This window comes from Coregonus lavaretus (assembly GCF_964263955.1).
Source record: "Coregonus lavaretus genome assembly, chromosome: 14".
NCBI classification, from domain to species: domain Eukaryota; kingdom Metazoa; phylum Chordata; class Actinopteri; order Salmoniformes; family Salmonidae; genus Coregonus; species Coregonus lavaretus.
The window spans coordinates 21,699,576-21,712,131 of NC_140001.1; the positions used below are offsets into that span (position 1 = coordinate 21,699,576).

The 12,556-nt window shown below is 43.1% G+C and overlaps 1 protein-coding gene across 1 annotated transcript in view; it reads right to left on the reverse strand.

Annotated features, from left to right (window-relative positions):
• LOC311141887 (nuclear receptor corepressor 2-like) overlaps positions 1–12,556 on the reverse strand; it is a 183,323-nt gene that overhangs the window by 52,476 nt on the left and 118,291 nt on the right. Inside the window, exons 8-10 of the mRNA XM_084177385.1 lie at positions 7,507–7,563; positions 5,166–5,218; positions 1,047–1,113 (exon numbers count right to left, since the gene is read on the reverse strand). Coding sequence (XP_084033511.1) covers positions 1,047–1,113; positions 5,166–5,218; positions 7,507–7,563 — 177 coding nt within the window. The remainder of the gene's footprint in view (positions 1–1,046; positions 1,114–5,165; positions 5,219–7,506; positions 7,564–12,556) is intronic.

Sequence of the window (12,556 nt, forward strand, 5' to 3'; positions counted from 1 at the left end):
TGCTCTATTCCCTCCTCTCAGTTTCTTTATCCCTACAATCTCTCTTTCTCCCTCCCGGTCTTCTTAGCATGCTCGTCCATGCAGCATACTGTACTGTGCTTCTGCAGAGACTGAGTGTAACCTTGACTCATGACAAGAACAGAGCTCCATATTTTCCCAGCTCCTCAGCAGGGCAGGCAGTAAAGCAAACTATTAACCCTGGAGGAGACACAGGCCTCTGAAGCCTCTTAAAACATCTGCACTCTGCAACTACCCCCTCTCTTGTCTGGAGCAGGCCTGGGACCTCTCCTTACACTAAACACCATGACTGGATAGTGGATACAGCGCAAGGCTCATCAAATAGTGCTATGGGGCGGTGGGTGTGCCCCTCTATACATTACAGTTTAGATATAGTTACTGCATTTAGAGTTAAGGGTTAGTGTAACTGTGCAACAATACAATTATTCCCAATTCTCCTGCATTTTTACAGATGTCCTTTTACTGATGCACAGATATGATGCATGGTTCTTAAACATAGTGTATCCCTGTGGAAATATATTACACAGGAAAAGTCAGCGCTTGATTTGTGGTAAAGATTTTCTGTCAGGGCGGGTGATTTTGAGGATGTCTGCCTAACTCTGACTTCAGAGAATGGACAATCGATAGCAGGGTTATTTATAGCCCTGCCTGCTGCCTCGGTCCTGCTCAATCACTGACACACACACACACACTCAGAGAGAGAGAGAGAGAGAGCAGTGGTGATTCTCCTATACTATCTGCTATCTCCTAACCAGACAGGAAGCAGACTTGATGTGATGGAGAAAAAAGTCCTGGGAGAGCTGAATTTTTTAGACCTTAATTTTTCAAAAGCCGTAACAGCCGTGCTCCAACACTGCATAGGACTAGCTACTGCTACAGTGTTAATAAAGAACAGGCACAAGGGCCTAGAGCTCTTTCCCTTTGGTCTGTGGAACATGGACTCTCTTCAAGGAGCTTCTGGCCCAGTTTCAGTCTGGTCATCGGTCATAGAGCAGTCCCAGCAGAGAAGCACACTGTTCTGTACTCACCCACTGCTTCCGAGCATGATTTCTCCTCTTAAAGTACAGAATGAGTTTCTTCCTCATCGCCTGGTTTCTGTGAAGGGTGAAGAAAGGAGAAAGAGGGATAAATAAAAGAGGCAGTTGGAAAGGGAGAACACATAGACAGAGAAGTGGAAAATCAACACAAATATTGCTGAAGATGAAGATATTTTGGGGAAGAAAAGAAATAACATGTATTTATTTCTATGATTTCACACATTCAATGATTGGCGCTCTTATGTCAACAACAATAAGCTTTTGTGAGCACACGGTGTCCCGCTTTCCAGGTATGAACTCCATCTTATCCCCTTACACACACACACACACACCACAGGCATGCAACGGCAGTCTCTATTAGGGTTTAATAGCGGGAACCACATTAGCGAGAATTAGAGATTTCCTGCCCAAATCCACTCCCGTTTCCCAGAATAAATAACTGCGAGTAAAACGGTAAATTATAATAGATTATTTCTATGAACAGCATGACATGAAATGGAACTGTTCAATTATATGCAATGTCCTAACCTGGCTTCTCTACGGCCTTCTCTGCTCTGCTATCTGCATTATCAATCATTAATGCTCAGGGTGGGGACAGACAGCGCATCTCAGTATGGCGCGCAGTTCACAATGCATTTATCATCTCATCAGCTGGTAACCTTATCCTTGTGAAAATGCTACAGAAATATTAGGACTAATATATCTTAATGCACGTCTAATTTCCATATCTCCATTTGGCTTTCGGGGGTCAACGTATTTTTTAAAATTGTATCTGCAGAGTTTTAAAAATAGCCTATGACTAGAATATTATTGCTTTAAATCAGTGTGCACGCGAGCCCTGTCTCTCCAACAATTCTACTCAAATTGCATCCAAAATAGATAATCCTGTTCAAGATTGATATACACTGAGCATACAAAACATTAGGAACACCTGCTCTTTCCATTACATAAACTGACCAGGTGAATCCAGGTGAAAGCTATGATCCCTTATTGATGTCACTTCAAATCCACTTCAAATCAGTGTAGATGAAGGGGAGGAGACAGGTTAATGATCAATTTATAAGCCTTGAGCCAATTGAGACATGGATTGTGTATGTGTGCCATTCAGAAGGTGAATGGGCAAGACAAAATATTTAAGTGCCTTTGAACAGAGTATGGTAGTAGGTGCCAGGCATAACAGTTTGTGTCAAGAATTGCAACGCTGCTGGGTTTTTCACACTCAACAATTTCCTGTGTGTCTCAAGAATGGTCCACCACCCAAAGGACATCCAGCTGTAGGAAGCACTGGAGTCAACATGGGCCAGCATCCCTGTGGAACGCTTTCGACACCTTGTAGAGTCCATGCCCCGATGAATTGAGGCTGCTCGTGGGCAAAGGGGGGTGGGGGGTGCAACTCAATATTAGGAAGGTGTTCATAATGTTTGGTATACTCAATGTATATATATATGTCCTAGCATACCTCTTTCAGGTAATACATTCAATGTAGTATTAGCCTTATATTTAGCTAATGAATGCATACGCTTCAAACTTATAGCCTCAATCTTTGTTGTCTTGTGCAATATGCACCTGCTCTCAGCTGCCCTCTCTCCTCAGTCTTGTAGAGTCCCAGGAAAAGCTAGAATAGTTTATTGGGCATTGTTTTTTGCATTTCTTATACTAATATACTATTCGAAGAGGGATGCAAACTTGCTCTTTTGTTTGCTGAATGTTAAATACAGCAGCAGGGAGTTTGAAAGAAGAGAGGTGGCGTGATGCAGTTATTTATTTCGACCCATTAGCATTCAATCTTCGTGAAGAAAGAAGCAAAAGCTGTCTTCATCCTATTCTAGCCCTATATTATTCGAGCATGTCATTACAGTGATGAGGATAAGGACGACAAAACTTATTTCATTTAACTGTTGAGAGAGCAAGGAAGGAATGAAGCAACAATAGAGAGAGAAAGAGGTAATATGCACGTTGCACAACATGGGGAAATATTATGAAAGGTAGGATAATGCGTCAGCCTACTACTGTATTATTGTAGCTTTGTAGGCTGCATGTCCTGCACCAGCATCGGGTGTTTTCTCCCAGCTTCAGGGTTTGAATGAGGTGCGTAATTCCAGTCCATATAATATAGTATAGTACAATACAGTGATACAGTCCACACTCAAAAAGATTACTGGAGCTTGTTTAATTTATTTACCCAAGAGAGCATACACAAGGAGCCAAACATTTAAAGCTGGTGTGGCCCAGGAATGGAGAGACAGCCAGAGTTCTTCAAATAAAGGTCAGGGCAGTAATCTGCTTTGGCAGCCGCTCCCTCCATCATCTCTTTCTTTGGTGTAAAATTAAGTTTTATTCCTGACACTTAATCTGTCAGTTGTAAGGTCACATTCCTCCTGATGAATGTAATCTTATTCTACATGAGTCACATCAGCTGGTGTCACAGCCAAGGACAGACAGACAGCAGGAAGCCGTGTGTGTGCGCACTTGTGCGTTACGCAGGAGACATCACAGAACGCAGTCTAAAAATAAGTGGACACGATGACCTCTTCATCAAAACATAAAGACACCCCCCATCTACACATGTTCCTATATAAACAAACATCTAAACTCACATTAAAATGTAAACACATACTGAGACCCATATAAACACTGATTCACTAGACGTAATACATACAGACAACAGACAAAAACACACACAGATGTACACACATAGCAGACATGTTTCTATAGATAGATGTTAGAGGTGCACAGAGGAGAAGCAGGCTTCTGTAACTGATAGATGCACACACACAGACACACATTCATGTTTTTAAATGTATGTAAATTGTAAAGTCTTTTTTCTGTAGTGTTTTTTTCGCAAAGTGTCAGACCCCAGTAAGACTAGCTGTCGCCATTGGCATCGGCTAATGGAGAGCCTAATAAATCAAATCAAATCAAATCAAGGCCAGACCAGGACTGACAGGTTAAGTCCTTTAAAGACAGAGGTGGCATTGGGCTCCGGACACCAGATGGTGGAAGGAGAGATTAGCTGCTCTGGACTGTTTCAATAGGTTTCGTTTGTCCAACACTAAGCATGCACCATATTCCTGAGAAATCACAGTACACTGTAATTTAGTGTAAACGGCACCAGAAACATGAGGCACGTGGAAAGTATAGTTGTGCAAAAGAAGTGTTTTCATGTTGATATGTGCCGCACTAAAGACGCAAGCATGGTCCATATTCCCGTTCTGTAATGTGTGTAAGATTACGGTGGAAAATAAACAATAAAGAGCTACCTGTGGATATATTTCCATGGATTTATATATTCTAGGTTCTGACATACTGAACACTGGCTATTGGCCCCAACCTTGTGTCAGTGTGGGAGATGAGAGGGGTAGCGGACGGAGGAAGCAGAGAGGTTAAGTAGGGTAGGGAGCAGGGTTGAGGGTGGTGTCTATGAATCCAAGGTACTCATCTTTCTCAACAGGGACGGGTGCCAAGGTTATGAAACTGGTTAGGGGCACCACAAAGAAGTCAATTGTGATGGATCAAAGCTATACAGCGGTATTTAATAACACACACACACACCCTTTCTGCTAATTGCTTTGAGGCAATAATACTGATCAAACAGTGCTGGGATCAAAGAGTGGAGAAAGAGGGGCAGTGAAGGTAAGAGGTCATGTCTAGTATCATACCATCCAACTCCTTCTCCACTGACAACTAAGAGCTAAAGTGGCCATCTCATTTACCCCATTGGCACATTTTGCATCATATTCATATGTTAAAATAAAAATCCTTCACTTACGTTGCTATTGTTATGAAAAAAGGTACACTATAAATTCATTTCCACAAAAACATGACCAGAGAGAGACCACAAGATTAAATACTGTTTCAGTGCATTACCACAGCTATAAAGATTGCATGCGTGGTTGACACAGAAACACTGATGGTCTGTGTCTGTTTGTTGGGATGGGACTCTCTAGACTAGAGAAGGAGCACAGTAATGGCATTTAGGACCATAGCAATCACAGAGCCCACAGGGACAGATGACATACACTCAGACATACACACACACACACACACACACACACACACACACACAAGCATAAACCCAGTGCCTTTACCCCAGAGGGTGGGCTAACTTACATTTTGATGTTGTCATGGTACTGCTTGGTGTCGGAAGGCTGGTTGTACAGAGGCTGAGAGGGGGAGAGAGAAGCAGCGAGAGAGAGAGAAAGAGAGAGAGAGAGATGAAAGGGTTAGTGATGCTGCCAGAGGTGGGAATTCATTTTCACAGCAGTATGGAACATGAAGGCTAGGAGGTTATACACACATCTACAGCTTCTACGCTCCCTTCTCTGCACCCTGTCTGGTGTCATTGCAAAGCTACTATGCCAGATGCAGTAACAACATTCACCCATTACATTCTACAAACAACATGTTGAATATCTGAGATTGAACAACAGAGTCTGACAGAGAAATGATGGTGTGATATCATACTGGTTTATACAAATATCCGAGAAAGGTCTGTCAAAAAGTTTGGCTCAGATTTTGTACCATCAATCAATAACTCAACCAACTGAACAATCAAATTCTATTTATTAATTAATCTATTATTAATTTAATCAAAGGCCCAAAATTAATAAATATGTCTGCGAGAGAGTGTGAAACAAAGGCCGTCGTGAGGCTCATTTGAGGATCACCCTGAGCTCCATAGTACTATATAACTGTTACTGCTGTGCCAAGCTGACAACAACAACTAGTAAGCAGAATGACGACATGACATCCTAATCCAGCACTTCTAAAGACTGTTCTCACTCCAGACTCATAAGTGAAGAAGTCCATCTTTGGGTAAAATTGTTATTAGTTTGGTTCCAAAACGAAAACATTTTTTTTTTTTTATGACACAAGGGAGTTAAAAAGTTGAGGAACCCAATGGATGACAAACAGCTTTCATGGGTCAAACATTTGAATCTGAACTTGTTGTTTATGGTCCAACTATTTTACCAACAAAACTCCTCTATTTCAGTTAAGTGAATCACATTACAGTGATCCCTCGCCACTTCGCGGTTCACTTATCGCGGATTCGCTATTTCGCGGATTTTCATAATGCATTTTTTTTTTTTTGGTGCATTGTGCTCTGCATTCTGATTCGCTAAAAACTCACTCCCGCTTCTTGTATCAAAACATGCTACGAATTGTGCTATCATTTTGTCGTCTCGTGCAGTTATGTGTACGTACATAAAACAGCTTGGCAAATTTACATTAAGTTGGCCAAATTATCTTGTAATTTCGAACATCTCCTAAACCCATAATGTCGACGAAACGGCCTGGACCGACAAAAGCACCTGCGGATGGGCCCAAACGGCGGAAGATGCTACCTATCTCAGATAAAGTTAAACTTCTGGACATGCTAAGGGAAGGTAAAAGCTATGCAGCCGTTGCTCGCCATTACGGAATCAATGAATCGAGAGATGAGGAGGAAGGACTAACGCTTGGTCGCTTAGCAACCATGGTGCGAATGGCCACTGAACTTAAGCGAGTAGCTGAGGAATGGGACCCTTTGATGAGCCGTTCATTACAGTTCTCCAACGTAATCGATGGTGGCATGTCGGTGTACAAGGATCTTTTTGCAAAGAAGAAAAAAGAGCGACAACAGCTGCCTATCACTATGTTCTTCTCCCGAACAAACACACCTGCACCGCGGGCTTCAGAAGAAGAGAACACTGCAGAGCGCAGTCAGGATGCAGCGGCCCAGTCTGAAGAGCAGTGAAACGGCCTACACGTGAGTCACTGTATTTGTATACATGTAATAGTTGCTAATTGTAAAAAAAAAAAGTTTTCTATTTCGCGGATTTCACTTATCGCGGGTCATTTTCGGAACGTAACCCCCGCGATAAACGAGGGATTACTGTAATCACATTGTTGGAGGGAACTGAAATTGAATGTGTGCAATGAGCCATACTATATCCTATGACTTTAATATTCCTTCAGAACCCTGATCAGATGCCTGCCATTTATAGTGACTGTGGTTCTCCACTAGATTTTCAACTGCTCATAACAAAATCCTTCTAAAGCAACTAGCTGAATACTAGGTATTATTGTCAAACCTAAATCAGCCTAAAAAGAGCAAGTATGATGACTGGCTCTGACTGATATTGTCAGTAAGATCCTCTCCTCCAGACATTAAGCAGCACAGTAATCAAACACTTGCTGTGTCTGGCTCCTAGCCATCAGAGACAGACAGCACCATCATTCTGTCGGTCTATCTCTCACGCTCATTCCTGAACAGAAAACTAAACCCACCTCATGCTTTCTCTCCAGGGCCTGCTCCCTAAACCCCCTGCTACCCATATCTTTGAATTCAGACAAACTTCTCCTCCGTTACTTATCCCTCCTCCCCAAGGTCAAATAATGTGAAAATGAGATGTTGATAGATTTTTTATTCAGATGACCATTAAGAGGTGAAAAAACAGCAGAGACTCACCAGTTCTACTTGAGGTCCCAGTCCTTCCAGAATCCTGTGAGCTTCCTCTGCCTTTTTCTGAGGAGAGAACAGACACATCAACACATTCAGCACATGTCAACAACAAAGCCTCACGTCTCCCATCACCAAGGCAACACAGCAGCCTGCTCACTCAATCAATGACGTTTGGATGGGCACTCTGGATGCAGCAACTATTATTAGAGCTTTTAACACAAGGCAGCACCTCGCCTTAGCTCCCTCGCTCTTCTCCTCTCCTGGATAAAAGATGACTCACCTCCCCGAGCACTGATTCCAGGAGAGAGAGAGAGGGGTAGAGCGAGAGCAAGCAGGAGAGTGAAAGTGAGAAAGAGCAAGAGCGAGTGAGACTGGGAGAGAGAGTAAGACTGTATGGCTGCAGTGCTTCTCCAATAAGGGACATCTGACGAAACAGAGAGAAAGATCTCCCCTCACAGCGTTCTTAGGTTGTGGTTTCAGACAGAGCGAGCGCGCGAGAACTAGAGGCGGCAGGTAGCCTAGCGGTTAACAGCTTTGGGCAAGTAATCAAAAGTTTGCTTGTTCGAATCACAGAGCCGACTAGGTGAAACATCTGTCGCTGTGCCCAGTGCCCACTTAACCCCAATTGCTCCTGTAAGTCGCTCTGGATAAGTGTCTGCTAAATGACAGACAGACAGACAGATAGATAGATAGATTGGGAGAGAGAGAGAGAAGGCTTAACTCCATCGCTGTGCCTCTATCACAGATGACCTCTACTCAGTTGAGCTCTATACATTTAGCCACACGCACTCGCTCCAACTCTCCTCTTTTTCCTCTGTAACTTTCTCTCTGATTCATTGGTCCGATAGATTCTCCTTAGTGACACCACATACTCTATTGCTTTCCATCTCAGTTAATTTCCCTCAGTGAACACAGCAGTTCGCCTGGCAGAGGGAGTGAGTGCACCCCCCCATATTCCTTTAAGTAGGCAGTTAAAGTGGAAGGGACACATAAAAGGTCATATTTTCATATTCCCCCTCAGAAAAATGATCCTCGATCATCTTCCCCTCTCACTACTTCTTTCTATTCATTCTTCTTTCCTTTCTAATACTTCCTCATCCAAGAGAAGGTGTAACACACTGCAGATGATGACTAACTTACCTCAGAGAACCCTCCTTCTTAAGCACCATTTAATGAGAGAAGTGGGAGAAGAGGAAACGTCTCTACATGTTGCCATTTCCTGATCAGGACTTTCTCATAATATTGTACTGATATACAGTCGTGGTCAAAAGTTTTGAGAATGACACAAGTATTGGTCTTCACAACGTTTGCTGCTTCAGTGTTTTTAGATATTTTTGTCAGATGTTACTATGGTATACTGAAGTATAATTACAAGCATTCCATAAGTGTCAAAGGCTTTTATTGACAATTACATTAAGTTTATGCAAAGTGTCAATATTTGCAGTGTTGACCCTTCTTTTTCAAGACCTCTGCAATCCGCCCTGGCATGCTGTCAATTAACTTCTGGGCCACATCCTGACTGATGGCAGCCCATTCTTGCATAATCAATGCTTGGAGTTTGTCAGAATTTGTGGGTTTTTGTTTGTCCACCCGCCTCTTGAGGATTGACCACAAGTTCTCAATGGGATTAAGGTCTGGGTAGTTTCCTGGCCATGGACCCAACATTTCGATGTTTTGTTCCCCGAGCCACTTAGTTATCACTTTTGCCTTATGGCAAGGTGCTCCATCATGCTGGAAAAGGCATTGTTCATCACCAAACTGTTCTTGGATGGTTGGGAGAAGTTGCTCTCGGAGGATGTGTTGGTACCATTCTTTATTCATGGCTGTGTTCTTAGGCAAAATTGTGAGTGAGCACACTCCCTTGGCTGAGAAGCAACCTCACGACTGTAGATCTGCAAGACTAAGGACATATCAAAGACTATGATCAATGGCATTGTCAACAAAGAGAAGGGGATAAAGATAAGAGATTTAGATATGCTAAATTAAGACGGGCAATGACAACACTGTTGATCAACATGGCGCTTTGACACGCTACAGTTCCTCCTCCAATACATCTCAACCAGTCAAACAGTCACATCTGAGATTAAATTAGCAGCCAGTGATTGTGAATGTGAGTGCGGCTGGTCCAACTCAAATATGCCCCCTAGTGCTTAGACAGGAGGACTACCACTGGAGCAGAAAACTAATTGAGCTGCTCTTCCCTCACAGAAGTCACAGAAGCATTTCCAGTCTATAGAAAAGGGAAATATGGGCTACATCATAAAAAATACGTAATTAAAATGAGAGGGTTTAATATTGGCACAAGCAAAGAGGGAAGGTGCAGTGACTTGAGAGATCTCTGTGTACCTTGTGTGTGTGTGTGTGTGTGTGACAGTGGAACTGTGATAGTGCAGTTCCAGTGAGTCACGGTTGTCTCTCTTGTATTTGTGTGGCAGCCATTTTCTAATATGAGATGAGTGAACTTGAGTGGTGTTGCCTGTGGTGTTGACAAAGGCCTGTGGGTGTATCCCTGTCCCTGAGAGATGAGGTGACACTAAGCCCACAGGGCCAGAGGACACCAGTGACACCAGGCCTGACTCAGAGGCACGCTGCTGCTGAGACTGGAGTAATTACAGCCAGGTGCTGAAACACACACACACACATTTAACATTTTTACGTCATTTAGCAGACGCTCTTATCCAGAGCGACTTACAGTTAAGTGAGTGCATACATTATTATTATTTTTTTTATTTTTTTTTCATACCCACAACCCTGGCGTTGCAAACGCCATGCTCTACCAACTGAGCTATATCCCTGCCGGCCATTCCCTCCCCTACCCTGGACGACGCTGGGCCAATTGTGCACCGCCCCATGGGTCTCCCGGTCGCGGCCGGCTACGACAGAGCCTGGATTCGAACCAGGATCTCTAGTGGCCTTAGACCACTGCGCCACTCGGAAGGCAGTGGTCTACACACACACACACACAGACACACCTAAGACAAACACCAACACCCATGCATGAATGCCTTGCCTTCTTCACATACACTTAAGGATCACACACGTCGCACCAAATGTGGATCTCCCGTTCTGAGCCTTTATATGATATGCAAACAAACAAACAATCAATTAATCAATCACAGGGCCACACCATAAGGGCTGGGACTTGTAGAGAAGTGTATAATAGACTGAGGCAGAGCTGACCAAGTCATGTGGACTGGGACACCCTGGAGAGTGGAGAGTGTGCGGCCAGACCAGTGTGGTGGTGGTGGTGGGGCTCAGCAGCACTCAGTGATAGTAGTGACGGGGGGGGTGCTACAGTACATATTGCTATATTATTTTAGACTATATTATAATCGATACTTTGACACCAAGTATCTATTTGTTTTGTTGGTAGGTAGGTAGCGTTAGCTAGCGCTTGTTCTCCATCTTATTATTAAATAGTCAACACAATTTCAGCCCTTTTATTTCCATGACTGATAAAAACTCATTTTTTCATGCTCTCTCGTCTCACAGCAGTAGATGTCAAACATCAAATTGCAATTCAATTGCAGTGTAAAATCGCAATACACATTGTATCGATACGTAAGAGTCGTGATGATATCGTATCGTGAGGTCCCTGGCAATTCCCAGTGTAGTGGTGGTGGTGGGGCTCAGCAGGACTCAGAGTGGAGTGGAACGTTTTCCAGAGTTCAGGGACATTGGATGAGTCATCCTTACACTTCCAGGCTTTGAGATCATCACGCTTTCTGTGCACAGCCAACTCCTTCTGCATGGATTCAGTGGTGCCATCATGATTCAGCTCTGAGCTGATAAGTATATGGGGTGAAAGGTATACAGTAGTATTGTCAGTCAACAGGTCTCTCTCTTTAGATCATTAAATTGATTACTTTACTTTAAGAGTTGACCTTCCATAAAATTCTGACCCGGCAAGGCAAGGAAATGTACAGAGGTCGTGACCCTTACACATTCAGGGGACAATCTGGGGTCGGCATAATGAGTGGGAAAAGACTCCTTATATACCATTGCAATCTACACAAACATTTGTATTCAGTTTTGTGTATCTGTATGCAAGGAGCAGTGCTTACCACTAGGTGGACTAAGAGTATTGGAAATGAATGCATTATTAACTACTACTAGATAATATCCTACTCATCAAACAATCTACTTTGATCGACGTAGATCTGTATGAAATCCTTGCGTTCTAAAAATGTAAACATAAAAATAAATTTAGACTTTAAAAAATGTAAAGTATTTGGATTGCTGCTAGACGAGTGTTACAGTAGTAGAGAAACATGAGAGAGGTGTGTGTGTGTGTGTGTGTGTTTGTGTGGGAGGGGGGGGGGGGGGATAACGAGCTAAGTAACAGCAATGACAGAGCTCACACATTCATCTCTTCACAATCATTGTCACGGCAGAATGCTCCGAATACAAATTAAGTTCCATTCAGCCCTCCATAGCGGCAATTAGCTAAATAAGTTCTCAAACAGCATGAATCCAATGTCTAAGGGAGAAGCAGAGTGACAGTCTATCATATTCGTTTTTCATCATCAAAGAGCTGTCAGACATCCTCTGCACCTCATCCAGATGCTCCCAGTCTCCCTCCACAGCTTTGGTCTCATTCTCAACACTTACAATCAAGCAATTTCTGTTAACCCAATAACACTGTATGGAATCCAATAAAAAAACACTATTTCAGTCATACAGAAACATTCATTCAAAGGGAGTCTGACTGAGTTTTTGGAATGGTTTTGCTCATTATCTTACATCACTACCACCCCAACAACTAGGATCATAATGAACCACGGGGTACAGCTAGCTCACATAATGCGGTCAATACATGTATTCTAACATTGGCCAACCTGTGAGGTGATTTAGGAATGAGCACTGATTACAGTCATTACAGCCTGAGCACTGATTGAGACACACTCATAATTACACAGAGAGAGAACAGTGTGTGTGTGTGTTAGGGCATTCCAATAATATCATGATATTTTTTAGGAAGCTTCAATGGAGACTTGCTCGCACGGCTCGAGAGAGACTATGCTACGCTCTGCTTGTTTCAGCAGAACGTGGGGGA